The 15,834-nt window shown below is 39.2% G+C and overlaps 1 protein-coding gene across 1 annotated transcript in view; it reads left to right on the top strand.

The window, feature by feature from the left end:
* The window catches only part of MITF (melanocyte inducing transcription factor), a 237,462-nt gene extending 230,972 nt beyond the window's left edge, over positions 1-6,490 (top strand). Inside the window, 1 exon segment of the mRNA XM_004018330.5 lies at positions 2,919-6,490. Within this exon segment, the coding sequence (XP_004018379.2) occupies positions 2,919-3,320 (402 nt within the window). The 3' untranslated portion in view covers positions 3,321-6,490.
* The last annotated feature ends 9,344 nt before the right edge of the window (positions 6,491-15,834 follow it).

Raw genomic sequence — 15,834 nt, 5'->3', positions numbered from 1 at the left:
TATTAACATATAATAACTGTTCTGAAAGAGAGGCTAGGTTTAACAAATCAATGATATTGTTGTAAACAAGATGTCTTTAAACAGAAACACATATAAAATGAAGTTAGTTACATGTTGATTGGTTGGTGAAAGGTTGTGCCCAGATGCTTTACTGTGGTTGTTTAGTCACTTGGGTTCCAAATATATCCATTCATATGAAATACAAATACTGTGAAAAATATGAATTGGAAATTGCGTGGTGACTATGTCTTGGGTTTCTCCCATTGCCAGTGAAGCAGCCTTTAGAGCTTCTGTGTATCATGGAAAGCATTATTAATTAGGAAAGCTCTGTCATGCAGTGAACCTGAATTTTCTAGATGAGACTTGTCACACTATTTAACAATCTAAGTAAAAGTTTAATTGGCTGGTAAACATTTTTAATTAAACAACAAAAGATTAGAATAAGACGTGTGCCCCTATTCATTCAACTTTTTTTTTTTTAAGACATACTACAAGCGTGGGGGCACTGCTTTCATCATGTGGGTGTAGATTTACGGTAGTGCCTGTGATCAGCTTGAGCCTAAGGGATTCCTTTCATTTTCACCCTAAGTGATGCATGCAGAAATGTTCACAGAAGAAAGACCATGAAGCCTTAATATCACTGGGACTGGAATTTTATTATTAAACAGCCCATGGTTTTCAAATGATGCCCAGGGACGCTTGTGTGTCGGGAAATCACATGAAGGAATATGCAGATAGTGTTGTGACATCTCAGACTCCCGTCTCTCACTTGTACTGAATCTAGAGAATGTCCTTGGAGATCAGACAGCCTTTCATACAGGCTGAACATGACATGTGTTTCTAGGCTCGTGGGCAAAGGTTGAGAGGTTTGACCTGTTGTGTCCTTTGCCTTCTCTCCTGATGCAAGGTGTCTTGCTTCAGATACATAGTCTATTATTTTTATTGTATCATAAAACATAGGAAGATAGCATTGGCACATAGGAGCAAATGTTCTTTGGGGTCAGTTGTCTATATGGTTCATTTTACGGAGGATCTAAGGATACTCTTGTATCTTGGGCTTCCCTTGTGGCTCACCTGGTAAAGAATCTGCCTGCCATATGGAAGACCTGGATTCAATTCCTGGGTTGGGAAGATCCCCTGGAGAAGGGAAAGGCTACCCACCCCAGTATTCTGGCCTGGAGAATCCCATGGACTGTATAGTCCATGGGGTCTCAAAGAGTTAGACATGACTGAGGGACTTTCACTTAAGGATACTCAGGAAGGGAGACAGGAAGGAGCTTGTTTGAAAGGCTTTCCCTATTTGTGTCTCTGTGTCCTTGCAGTGCCTCATGATGAGGACCCACCCTAAGGATCTCATTTTAACTTAATCACCTCTTTAAAGACACTATCTCCACATACTGTCACATTCTGAGTTACTGGAGATTAGGATTTCAGCCTATGACTTGAGGGTGATTGTTTTTTAGTCACTAAGTCATGTCCGACTCTTTTTCGACCTCATGGACTATGACCCCCTGAGCCCACCAGACTCCTTTGTCCGTTGGATTTTCCGGGCAGGAATACTACAGTGGGTTGCCATTTTCTTCTCCAGTCATTTTGGGGAGGGGACACAATTCAGTCTATGGCAGGAAGGATGTGAAAAAGTTGTAGGAAGAGATTGTTCCTCTTACACGTAAGAACTTTCTTGTGGAATTAAAACAAAATAACTCCCTTTGCCTTGATGAGATGGGTTAAATGAGATGACTTTAGTTACTCGTATGGCACTGTCATAACTTCTGCTATTATTATCCAATCTTTATTTGTTCCCTGTACCCTTAGTATCACAGTAACCTTTTCATTGCACCTTAAGCCAAAGAAATACCTACCATTTCCTTGTTAGGTCTTAACAATTTAGTAACCATTTCAGAAGACAAAATGTATAAATTGAAAGAAAAATCATATTTTCATTTTATTTTTAAATAACCATGTTACTACCAGTGAGATGTGTGTGCCTCTTGGGGCACGGCTTCTCCAGCCTTGGAGTCATTTTGGACACTGTTACCCTCTTTCCCATTCCCCATTTATTTTCAGGCAGGACTTGGTTTTTTTGTTTGTTTTCTTTTTGAGTCACAGTAACCATCTGAGACCTGGCTCTGGGTTGATATGATATGATGGAAAGAGTGTAGCACAATCTCATACTGGAACTATGAAACTATATTGAGTTTGATCATTCTCACAGTAAGGTGCATTTCCCTTGAAACTTTAAAATAGTCCCAATATCCCGGGAGTTTATTGTAGTACCCACGGATATCTCTGCACAGTTTAGGGACCGTGGGACTATATTATTTACTGAATATTTTCCTTTAATCAGCTCACATTTTGACATTTTGCTTTTATATTTTTTGACTTATCTTCACTGTGAACATTAACATGTATGAGAGACTGTCCTACCTAATATATAATAAAATCCATATACCACCTTAAAAATCATTTTATACATTACCAGTGATACACTGTAGATAAAAAAATGACACTTATTAATTTGAAATAGCAAAAAAATGTTTATTTTAATAATTTATTGTCTTCCAAGTATATGATTTAAAAAAAAATACTTTACTTTTTATAACAATTTTAGGTTCAGAGCAAATATGACCTAAAGTTGTAGATAGTTCTTATATACTCCTACTCCTGCATATATGTAGCTTCCCCTGATATTAATACCCCCCACCAGAGTGAGACATTCTAACAGTGGATGAGTCTATACTGACACGCCATTATCACTACTTGACCTAAGGATTGACTGTTAGCGATGCACATCCTTTGAGTTTGGACAAATGCATAGTGACAGATAACCATCATTATAATATCACGTTCAATATTCACTGTCCTAAAATCCCCTGTGCATCACCTTGTTAAGTGTCTGACTTTTGTTGCCCTTTTAGGAACTTGAAATGCAGGCTCGAGCTCACGGACTTTCCCTTATCCCATCCACGGGTCTCTGCTCTCCAGATCTGGTGAGTCGGATCATCAAGCAGGAACCCGCTCTTGAGAACTGCAACCAAGACCTCCTCCAGCATCACGCAGACCTCACGTGTACAACAACCCTGGATCTCACAGACGGCACCATCACCTTCAACAACAGCCTCGGAGCTGGGACCGAGAGCAGCCAGGCCTACAGCGTCCCTGCGAAAATGGGGTCGAAACTGGAAGACATCCTCATGGACGATACCCTTTCTCCTGTTGGCATAACGGATCCACTTCTTTCCTCGGTGTCCCCTGGAGCATCCAAAACCAGCAGCCGAAGGAGCAGTATGAGCATGGAAGAAACCGAACACGCTTGCTAGCAAATTCTCGCTGCTCTGCTTTCTCACAAACTGCCTCCTTTCTTGATCAGCAGATTTAATAATTTACCTGAAAGGGGTTTTCTTGATCATTTTCTTTTAATATGAAAAAAAATTTTTTTTCATGCTTTATCAATAGCCCAGGATATATTTTATTTTTAGAATTTTGTGAAACAGACTTGTATATTCTATTTTACAACTACAAATGCCTCCGAAGTATTGTACGGTCATGTACAGTATCTGTGAACTGAATACACCCAGACTTTAGCTTTCAGAGCAAGAGGATTTTGGCGTCAGAAAAATTTCTGTCCTTTTTTATTCAGGGGAAACTTGGTTTGCTATCTGTATGCCTGCAGCTTGCTTGGAAATGAAATGTAAAGTTTAATTGAAAGAATGTAAAGCAACCAAACAAGAGAGAGAGTGAAAGGGAGAGAGAGCGAGACAGAGAGGAGAGGGGTGGGGAAAAACAGAAGAAAAAAGGAATCCATACTAACCTTTTTCCATTTTGTAAGTGTATTGATTCATTGGTACTGCCTTAAAGATACAGTACCCTTTTAGCATCATTTAGTCTTTATACTGCAAATTCTTTAAAGAAATACTGTATTCTGTAAAAGAAAAAAAAAAAATGCAGCCATTTTCATGTGGATTGTCTGGTTAGAAAACAACCAGTACCTTAGGTGCAACTGAATTGAAAGGAGATATAGGCCAAGGCTCTGAAACATGGAGTCTCGTCTTGCTCGTCACTCTGCGCTCTGTGACAGGTTTCCTCATCAGTGAACGTGATTCAGTTTTTCATGAGGTAAATTTTATTTTGCAATGATCATTAATGTCCTCTCAAAGCAAAATATTGAGGAGCACTGAAAGTTGTTTTTTTTTTTCTTTTTTTCTCAATTTCACTTTTGATAAGAAAACCAAACTGGGCACGTTTCTAATTGGCTTTACTATTTTTATTTTTAAATTATGTTTTACTGTTCATTTGATTTGTACAGATTCTTTATTATCATTGTTATTTTCATTATGTTTGTATTAATTTGTAAGAAAATGCATCTTAAAATGGCAAGTTTTCAATATTTTTACAACTCACTAGTGGTTTTCCGCATTCTTTGTACACACATGAAAGAAAACTTTTATGCAAGGTCTTGCATTTAAAGAGAGCTTTGTGAATATTTTGTATATTACAGTCTCACTCAGAACTGTTTTTCCACACATTTAAGGTGTAGTATAATAGGCTAAAACTGGCTTTCAAAAGAGAAACAACTTACATATTTATTTTTAGTGATATAAAACTAGCAATATTCTTGGAGAATGATAACCATAGCGTTAATATGCCTGTTATGGTAATTTAAATTGGGGTTTATTTCAGCAAACCTGAATGTTTTTTTAAAGAGAGAAATACTGTATTGGCCAATTACTGTTACTTGATAACAATGTTTTAACAAACAGCAATGTTGTAAAGTTAGTTTCAGTGCATTATCTACTTGTAGAGCCCTATGCAATAACAGTAGTGTTACATATATTCTATCATGCCTAGATGTTTTATACAGATGACATATGGTGTTAAGAGGCAGGCTGTTGAATGGAATTTCTCAGTAGCAGCCTACGATTGAATAGCAAGTGGCATAAAGCATATCCATTCAGAATGAAGTGCCTTAAATATAGCAGTAGTCTCTAGCACTGACTGAACTGTAATGTAGGAGAAAGTTTCAAGATGGTATCTATAATCAAGAGGGACGTGTAGCATGGTGCCTACGTAGACAATAGAAGAGCTTCCAGTTTTCCTTCAGATATTTTTAATATGGAATATATTTTAGTGACAGAGTGCCAACTTCTTTCATCAGAAAACCTTATTCAGGAGGGTTTTTTGTTTTTGTTTTTTTAAGAAAAACAGTTTAAATGTCAAATGTGAATTGGTGATGGGTATTGGAGGGTTCAGGGGGAAGGAGTGATTGTCAGATACATGAATGGATGGCTTACATGAAAATAATCAACTGCATAGTTCCCATGCACGTTGGGCAATGAGAATCCTTGGAAACATTGATGATGCTATCAGTTTTATAGCTTTATGACTTAAGGGGGTAGGGAAAATTAGTTCCCATTCTTTCAACCCCTCTTAATTGTATAGCTCTTTTCCTAGAATAGTGATGCAAATCTGCATGAACAGCTAATTGTACCATAGTGTTCATTGATACAATCATAGCATTGTCTATTTTTTCTCTTCATATTTATATGGGGGGAGGGGAGCTGGGTGCAAAAGTCAAAGATTGCAATGGTATGATGCTAGTTTTCCTTAGCTGATCGTGAGAGTTCTTAAAAATAGAGCAAGGTTAACTCACCCATGGCCCAGGGAATTTGGCCAGGGTTAAGCCAACTTGTAGAAAGCTTTGTTGAAAGAAAGCCTGGCATGTTGCACCACTGCCCTGACACTCGCAGCTCCTGAGCTCACCATTGCCTCCTTCTCCATCCCCTTCTTAACAGTTTCTGGGAGGGGACAGGTAAGCAAGTTCAGGAGAATGCTGCAACCTTGGGGGTGGTTTTATTTATTTCTTTTTTGCCAAATAGAGTGCACATATGTTTTAGGGACTAGCTAAGCCAAGAGGTGGTGGTTTGGGCTCACTGTTTGTGACAAGGAGAATGGTCCACACCACTCCCCCCATCCCTGAGTGCACAATTGTGACTCAGGGTTGGGCCTCCGTATGGAGTAACCAAAATGCCAAACTTGTACACCTGCCTCTGAGTATGGCAATGGAAATACCAAACCTTCTGACTTTGCCAAAAAACCATACAACCAACCTGGTCATACATAGGATGACAGAGTTCTTTCTGGTTGTTTTAAAATATTAAAGCAATAAGAACAAATAAAATACATAGGAAGTTAAAAGATATAAAGCACAAAGGAATGCACTTATTAATATTTTTTAAAAATGCACTGGGGAAAGTTGATGTTGATAACAGTATAAAAAAAACCCTATTTCTTGAAAAAATAAATGACAAATGACTGTCTCTTGCGGACGCTTGGTACTGTAATGTTAATACTAGTCACCTGCTGTTGGATGCAGCAATAATTTCTGTATGGTCCATAGCACTGTATATTATGGATCAATATTAATGTATCCAGTGAAATAATTGAACTGTTGTTCTTGATAGCCTCATTAAAGCATTTGGTTTTTCACATAGTGGTGGCCAGTTGTGTTTGGTTAATGCCAATTTTGAATATTGTTTGCCTTATCAAAAAAATAGTGCACAATTTCTTCTGACTTAATAACTAACAAATTGCGTGAAAAATTTTAAAATGCTGGTAAGTACTTTTAAAAAAATTATTTTAAATACCACTCTAAGATACTATTTTTTGATTACTTTATGACTTGCACTCAGATGAACTGTAATTATCCAGTTTTTTCCCCCACTCTGAATTTGGGGAGTTTTTAAAGTCCCAAATGCCAAGAATTCATTTAGATGTAGGAGCTTATTTTAAATGTTTCAGTGAAAGGTGGCTTTACAAAGAGAGAAATTGTCAGAGAAACTCTTGCATATTTACAAAAAAGGTATTGGGTTTTTAAAATACAAATTTGTGATAATGAAACCTTAGTATACCCAGGTTGCCAGCTCCTGGCTGGCTTTTATTTTTTTTAAGTACTTAATAATCACTTGATAAATGTTGAATTTGAATTGGAAAGTGTCAGACAAAACATGTCTCTATTCCCTAGCTAGACCTTAAACTTCTGCCCTTTAAAAAAAAGTCATCTGGTTTAACCTCTGGAGAAAATGAGCAAGAAACTTCCCGTAACATTTCTAATTTGATTGTCAGCTTTTTCTTAAGCTTGATTTTTCTTTTCCCCCTTAAATTGTAATATACAATAATCGAGCCTTTTCTTTTTCAGAGTTAGTTGAATCATTTATATTTTCCATAGACATGTGATTGTGTGATGTCTTAAAAAAACGTGTAAAGTAGGAAGATTTCCTATCTGAACGAGAGAATTTTCTGGATCACAATGAAAGCAGGTAAGGTGAAAGTTGGGGCTTTTCACCTCAGGGAGCCTGTACCTGGACTTTAACCCAGATTTCTGACCTGTCCATACACACTCACTTCACAATCTATAAGGATCCTCAATCTCTAGCTCTGTGCGCCCCTCCCCACCCCAAATTGTTATCTTAACATCAGACATTTGTCTACAGCTTGTATAATTGTATTTCATATGCAAAGACTTACCTTTCTTAAATCTTTATTCAGCAAACCGACTTAAAAAGCAAGTAGATTGATCCATGAAATGGCAAAGCATAGCCTTCAGCCAAATTTACTCATTTGAAATCTTATCTCTGCCCATTTCCAGCTGTGTGATTTTGAGCAATTTACTTAGCTTCTCTGTGCCTCCATTTTCTTTCTGTTCATTGGAAATAATAAAAGCAGCTACCACAAAGTGGTCTTGTGAAGAGTATTCAAATCAATGAGCTAGAATTTTTGCTTGGCAGCACATGGTAAATGTTCAATATGTATAGCTATTTGTATATTATCATCATAACCACTTTCATTATTAAAATAGAAGAATACTCCCAGGTCACCTCAAATCATCATATGTGTCAACAGAAGCATGCACATTTTGAGAAACTCTATATTTTAGTATATAGCCGATGTTTGTGTGAATTGGCAAGGTGATGGAACCCACAGGCTACTTTGGAGAAGAGGACATTATTGTCTCTAGGATCCAGGATTAAAATATTTTAGAGCACTAGCAATAAATCCAGTTTACTACGTTGTGACAACATCTTCAGCACAAATGACCAAAAATATAACTTGTTTTAAACCTTTCTGCTCTGCACATGTGCCTCTGCTCTGAGAAATGCTATTTCCAGAAAATCTACCTTGCTGAAACTGGAATCTCTATTGTATTCCTTAGAGAATTATTTTTTTAATCCTTTATGATACACATAGGTGTTATGTATCTAAAGAAAGGTATCTTGTCTATATCCTATCTGTTCGCTTGTCTATCAGTATGTAAATGTTTTTCAGGTTTTTATTTTCAATTATACTTACATTTGATGACTTCTTTCGAACACCATCTGAGGAGTTAATCTTGCTAATCCAGCCAACATAAATGAACCTTTAGAACCACTGTGTTTTTATTTTTTTTGTGTATGCCAAGATTTAATGCACAGCCAAGTAGCATGAGGAAAGCTCATTTAAGAGGAGGGTTGTAAAGTTAGATTTTCATTATATTTAGAGAGAAATGGCAATGATGTCTTAATTCTCTGCTGCCACCTCTGAAGCCCAATAGCCATGGTTTCATGTCCTCACCCATGCTAACATGAATCTCTGTCACGTACAGCTTGTGCAGAATATAAATGAAGAAGCTTCCATTCCATTCCCAGTTTTCCCAAGAGGCACATACCTCCCCCATCCCACCAAATACAGAGTACATTTACCATATTAAAATTGTCAGACTTGTTTATATATGAAATTTAGACATGGCTAATCTTATTTGTGTTCAATATTTATAGATCTTTGGAGCCTATTACCTCTACCAGATACACTGGAAAGTAATATGACTGTACCCAAATCCAAATAAATCTCAGCAACATGTCTAAATGGTAAAGGCAGTTTGCTTTTGAAAAATTTGCATTTTAAATTTCTAATTATGGAGTCAGCTAAAGTTATAACCAAATGGGTGCAATTGTCACTCAAAGTTCCTTACATATTATTCAGACAGCAAAATCTGTGTAGATAGAAGCCAGTAAACTAGTGTTTCCCAAACTTTGCTTTATGGAACTCATTCCACAAGCTGTTCCAAAAGTTGCTTTGGGGAATAAGGGTTTGGAGGTGGGGGTAGGAAGCAAAATGGAAATATAGTTAACTAGGAAATACAGTTAATTTTCAGAAAGTTCACTTTGGGCAATACCATGTTAATCCAATTACAATAGTTTTCTACTGCAAGACTTTTCACATTCTGAAATATGAAAATGTGCGTGAGGGTTTTCAGGACTGGAATAGTATGTAATATCTCCTAATCTTTCTGACTGTGTGTGTGTATGTATGTGTGTATAAAATACTTGTTAATAGTTCCAAAGAATGTCATTTGGAAAATTCTGGACATTTTGAAGAAATTATATGGAGTTGATAAGGAAAATTTCTTCTGTTTTCCTAAGGTAAGTGTGTTTACATTTGTTTATTGTGTAGGATGAAAATGCTGCCATTAAAACTTTATTATTCATAACTAAGCATTTTATCTTAGGTTTTCATTTCCAATGAAAATATAAAATTCTGGTTAAGGAATCTATTGCCATTCAGATATCATTATTCTTGGATTCAAAAAGTAATTTGTGTTTTGATTTTTAGTGAATATATAAATTCTGGTTATGCTCATATTCAGTGTACCCTTTCTGTGAATGGTTTTTAAAAAAGGCCTTTATAATGCATGTTTCTTACTCCTTTGATAGAGACACCTGATAATTTGGGAAGGAGGGTGGAGGTCTTGGTCACAGTGCAGTTGGTTTATAACTTTAGGTCCTGCTCATTGGTTTTTTGGTGGAAGGAAGTTAGCAAGAATTCAGAATTTACAGTCTTGTGAATGATTTCTTTTTTTAATGTAGGCAAATCCTGTGCATGTGTGCTAAGTCACTTCAGTCGTGTTCGACTCTTGAGACCCTAGGGACCATAGCCCACCATGCTCCTCTGTACATGGATTCTACAGACAAGAATACTGGAGTGGGTTGCCATGCCCTCCACCAGGGGAGATTCCCGAACCAGGGATCAAGCCTGCATCTCATCTCCTGCATTGGCAGGCAGGTTCTTTACCACTGGGGCCACCTGGGAAGCCCTAAATCTTGTAGGTTAAATCTCAGAATGTCAATTACTAACTGGTTGTAGGCTAACCCAGAAAATCTATGCTAATCATCAGGTACCTGAAGTCCCAGTATTACAAACTCTGAGGGAAAACACATTAACACATCTTTTCCACTCCTTACAAATGAGATTGGAAATTTGTTTCACTCATATTGTTCAGTTTCCATTCTTGGGGATAAATGGTGAACAGAAGAATTCCTATCCAATGGGAAAGGAATTTGTTGGCTCACATCACCAAAAAGTCTAAATGGTGATTGTAATTTCCTGTGTGCCAGAGTTAAAGGGCTTAAACAAGGCATTCTCTCTGCCTCTCTGTAGTTTTTTGTGCTTTTTGTTTTTGTTCTCATTTTTTGGCTGTGCAGTATGGCATGAAGGATCTTCGTGCCCTGACCAGGGATCGAATTCATGCCTCTGCAGGGAAAGCACGGTGTCTTAACTACTAGGGAAGACCCTCTATAGTTTTCTGGACTCTGCCCTCCTCTCTGCAGGTGAATCGTCTCCATGAGGACTCCTGGTAGTTCCAAGGTCCAGTTGAAAGCCAGCACCTCTTCCCTGTTGCTAAGGCCAAGTCCCTGTATTAGTTCTGAAGAGGCCTACTTGAGCGTGACCACCATGGCTCAAAGGTGGAACATGCCAAATGGCCAGGTCTGGGTCATGTGGTCCACTCCTGTAGATTCAGTGATCAGCACCTAAACTGTGTGGACCAAGAGAAAGGGAGGTGAGATTCACCCAGATTCCAGATGGTGGTGCGGCTCCAAAAATACGGCGGAGAGGACTTCAGGCAGGCAGAACAATAGATACTCATCACTGTATGTTTGGAGAGGATTGGGCAAGCTCTACCTTTTCTGAACTCTTGCTACTCCCAGGTGTATCAGTTTAGGATTTTTCTCCCCTCTACCTTAACCACAGTACGAGGGAAAGGGAGAGAAGGAAGGTATTGAATTCCTATATCTGTGTCTCCCTCCTCTTCATCATTCGTGGCTAGGTTTTCATAAATGATTTTCCAATCCCCCACCCCCAACCACCACCACCATGTAATCCTCTGCCAGATGGCTATCCCAAGATGGATATCCAAGCTTTTCAGTAAGATGTCCAGGGGACTCATGAAGTATACAGTCCTCTAAATACACAGGGACTCTTCACTTCTGTCATTTCCAAAGCCCAGCGCATTGTCATGTTGCTTTCAGTTACGTGTGACGGAAGCCAAATTCCACTGGGTTAAACTGAAAGGGAGGTTTTACTGATTCATATAGAAAAACTGCTGTAGTGACTTCAGATGCGCAAACGAAACCTCTGAGTCAGGGGCCCTCTGTCTTTTGTGCTTCTGCTCCCTTTTCTTGGCCTTCATTCTTACCTGGACTTCCTCTGTGAGGTTGCAAAATGACCAGTGGTCCCAAACCACCCTTGCTTGTTTATCACCCAGCCTGGAAAAGGCATTTCCATCCTTCCAGAGTCTCCTTGGCCTGATTAGGCCAGTAGGCATATTCCTGGACCAATCACTGTGGGCAGGGGTGGGGCGTAGGCAGGCCGCATACTTCCCGCCTGAGTCAGGTGGACTCGGCCCCTCTCGAGTGGAAACGGGCAGCCCTGAGAGCCGAAAGGTGGTCCTCCTGTGGCTCTTGTTCACATGTCCCTTCTGCCTGTGACCATTAATGTTTGCTTTCCCAATAATTGGCTCCTTATCATTTATATTTCAGATGAAAATTTACCTCCTCAGAGAAGACAGTATTGACCACTTAACATAAAGTACGCTCCACTTGTATTTTCTTAACACCCCATTTCCTTCTGTTTTTTCTTCCTCTTCTTCTCCTTCTTCCCTCTTCACCCCCTGCCTCTCTGCTCCCTCTCCTCAACTTCCTCTTTCCCTCCTTAAATCAATTTGAACTTATTTGCTGTCACTTGTGTATAAGATAATCATTTGTGACTAGTAGACCAGGACTGGCAAGTCTTGCCATAATACTGCCAATAAAACCAAAAACGTAATGTTGGAAAAAAGTTATAGGTTAAAATCATCTGTTGGCTAGGATTGTGGAAATACCTGTACTGTGCTGTGCTAAGTTGCTTCAGTCGTGTCCAACTCTTTGTGAGCTGGTGGACTGTAGCCTGCCAGGCTCCTCTGTTCATGGAATTCTCCAGGCAAGAATACTGGAGTGGGTTGTCATTCCCTTCTCCAGAGGGGCCCTCCTAATCCAGGGATTGAACCCAGGTCACCCACATTGCTGGTGGATTCTTTATCAGCTGAGCTACCCAAGAAGCCCTTATAAGTACATTACCATGTTTTATTTACATGAGTTCTTGGGAGAAGAAAAGCCCCCTATGAATTGGTTCTCGATAACCAATCTCTCTAATTGGCCAAAATTTCTCTTCAGTGTTTTATTTATTTATTATTTTGGGTTGCGCTAGGTCTTTGTTGCTGTGCGGGCTTTGTCTAGTCCTGGTAAGGGTGGAGCTTCTCCTCCTTTCAGTGCGTATGCGTCTCGTTGCTGTGGCTCAAGGACTCCACAGCTCAGTCCCATCCCTAGAGTGCAGGCTCAGTAGTTGTGGCATACCAGGCTTTAGTTGCTCTGTGTCTTATAGGATCTTCCTGAACCAGGGATAGAGCCCTGTCTCCTGCATTGGCAGACAGATTTTTAACTATTGGACCACTAGGAAAGTCTATCTTCATCATTTTTATTATTCTCTATCTCTTGAAATAGAACATAAGGAATGTGATGTCAACCTGTGCTTGATGGCACAGGCCATCTTTAAGGTCATTACTTCCTTGAGCGGTGATATAGTGGTGTCCTTTGGGGCTTCAGAGATGGAATGGAGCTTGCGGTCTTTAAATGAAAAGGCCTGAGAGAGCAGTGCTCTTACCTCGTCTTCTTTCTTCCCCAGCCCTTCAAATTTACTGTTAAAACTCTGCAGTGGGTTCAGGTGAACTGCTAATCCACTCGAGTTACTATCAGTTTATAGAAGTGTGTCTTGTATGAGGAAGACACACGTGAAATATGAAGATCTGGGTGTTCTCCGCATGTGCAGTGCATGAACTTCATTTCTTTCATTTGGGCTCTGCAGAAACTTTTTTTCTCCCCTAGTTTCCTCCCCCCACACCGTCGGACTTTGGCTTAGAGAAGTCCCTGGGTTGGTGACCTGGTTAAAGAGGTTTTACTATGATTAGAAACACAGGCCAGACTCCTTGGGGTCATGAGGTTCTGTTTTGCTCTGCCGCTGGTAAGCCATTCTTTCTGTGCTTTGCAGGAATTCCACAAATTTAGTCCAGCTCAGACGGTGACCGGGGTCAACAAAGTTTTTTTTTTTAAGGGCCTGATATTTAATACTGTGGACTTTGCAAGTCAAGAGGCAAAATCAAGGAAAGTATGTCACTACTTGTATAAAAAGAGAGAGAACAAATTACCACAAGTGTTTCGTTGGTGAGCCTCAAAGTATAATAGTAACAATTGAGTACTGTGTTTGAGTACTGTGTTTGTAGCTCAGATCTACTCATGAAAAGAAAGGAATTCTCTTTTGAGGGGAATAACTTTTGGCTTAGTTGGAGTTTGAAGTTAGTGTTTCCTAACACTGACTAACGGGGAAGGCAATGGCACCCCACTCCAGTACTCTTGCCTGGAAAATTCCATGGACTGAGGAGCCTGGTGGGCTATAGTCCATGGGGTCGCAAAGAGTCGGACACGACTGAGCAACTTCATTTTCACTTTTCCCTTTCATGCATTGGAGAAGGAAATGGCAACCCACTGCAGTGTTCTTGCCTGGAGAATCCCAGGGACAGGGGAGCCTGGTGGGCTGCCATCTATGGGGTCGCACAGAGTCGGACACGACTGAAGTGACTTAGCAGCAGCAACAACACTAACTAAACTGATTGTAAATGTTGATCAAATTGATGTAAATCTTCATTTGTAAAAGCCAGTCACCTCACAGGCTGTTCAGAAGCGGGTGGTAAGTCAGATTCGGGCCATAATTTTCCAATCTCTGGTCCATGATTTAGACGGATAATTGTCCGTATTTTCTCTTCTTCCTTTTAATGATAGAATGCTCTGAATTTTAGTTCAGCACATAGCCGCATTGCTCACTTCCTTTTTTTCCAGCCTCCCTTACAACTAGATGAGACCATGCCATTGAATTCTGGATAACAGGATGTGAGCAGCCCTCTATGTCTTACTTCCTATGGGCTGGAAAAGAGGGAGAGCTGAAACAGCTGCTTGGAACCGGGAGACAGCTGCCCGACGTTGACTGTAGCACGGCTGCTCTCCAGCCCTGTACCTCTCATATCCAGACTGTATGTGAAAAAAAAAGGGGGGACTCATCTAAAGTCTGTAGTCTGAAATCTTCTGTTATTACTTGGCTGTGCTCGAAAACATACTATATGCTTATTGGAAGGAAGCAATGTTTTCTCCTCCTCTTCCTTCTCCTTTTTTCCCCTGCTCTTCCTCTTCATCCTTTTCTTTAATGACGCTACTTAAGGATTTTCACTATGTTTTACTGGCCTACTACTCAAATAATGTAAATCAGTGCATTTTTTTTTTCTCTACCTAAGCAAAAACAGATGTAAATTTCTCTTTGTAGCTTGGATGAGGATAGTTGAATTAGAATTTTAAAAGCCATCTAAGGATTTTTGTGTGTTTCCTAGACAAGGCTTATGAGATATAGTTATTCTTTTGTAACAGTAGGAAGAAAAAAGGAAAGTAAACCAAAACATGGGAGGTCTATCTTACTTTGGTTAGTGAAAACCGTTGGCAGATTTAATCTCTTTATTGGGATTATTATACAAGACTCAATAACAGCCTTGGGTATTTATTTCTTCTGTTGTCCCCCGAACTTTTTATTTAATCATATCTAGTTTGAGATGAAGAACCCCTGAAAAGAGGACATTTTATCTATATATACATTGCCAAAAATAAAAAATTATACAGTGACACTATAAATGCTATGCACTGTGGGGAAAGAAGCCTGAAATGCCATTTTTCTCATCTTTTTTCAAGGGTATAGGATATGTAATAGCTTCTTAGGTAAATAGTTTAAGACCATCTCAGAGGGCTGGAGTGAAGATTAATAAGACAAAATATAAAAACCAGTTATTTCCACATTTAACAACACTTGATGGTTATTGTTATTTTCTCTCCAGTTGTGTTTATACTAGTGTTTTCTTTTAAACAATAGTTGTCTTTTCTCCAGATAAATTAATTTTATTATTAGCCAATATATCTTAGTATCTATAAAACCCAAACTCCATTTAGCCATAAATAGTGTTTGAAATGGTTGTTGTTGTCCAGTCACTAAGTTTTGTCTGACACTTTGTGACTCCATGGACTTGCAGCACGCCAAGCTTCCCTGTTCCTCACTATCTCCTGGAGTTTGCTCGAATTCATGTCTATTGAGTTGGTGATACTATCTTACCATCTCATTCTCTGCTACCCTCTTCTCTTTTTGCCTTCAATCTTTCCCAGCATCAGGGCCTTTTCCAATGGGTTATCCCTTCACATCAAGTGGCCAAAGTATTGGAGCTGAAATAGGATAAAAACATCCAACTTCTTTTCTCTTGTTATCTTTCAAGTAGAATTCCTTGAGGGAAAAGACCAGTTGTTTTTTCTTTTGTTAAAAAGGCTAACAGAATCTTCTCAAATAGGTTTACAGTTTTCTGCATGACCACACAAGTCCCACACAAGCCACACCAGTGGATTTTAT

The sequence above is a fragment of the Ovis aries genome, chromosome 19 (assembly GCF_016772045.2).
Source record: "Ovis aries strain OAR_USU_Benz2616 breed Rambouillet chromosome 19, ARS-UI_Ramb_v3.0, whole genome shotgun sequence".
Taxonomy (NCBI): domain Eukaryota; kingdom Metazoa; phylum Chordata; class Mammalia; order Artiodactyla; family Bovidae; genus Ovis; species Ovis aries.
This window is presented reverse-complemented; position numbering and strand designations above follow the sequence as displayed.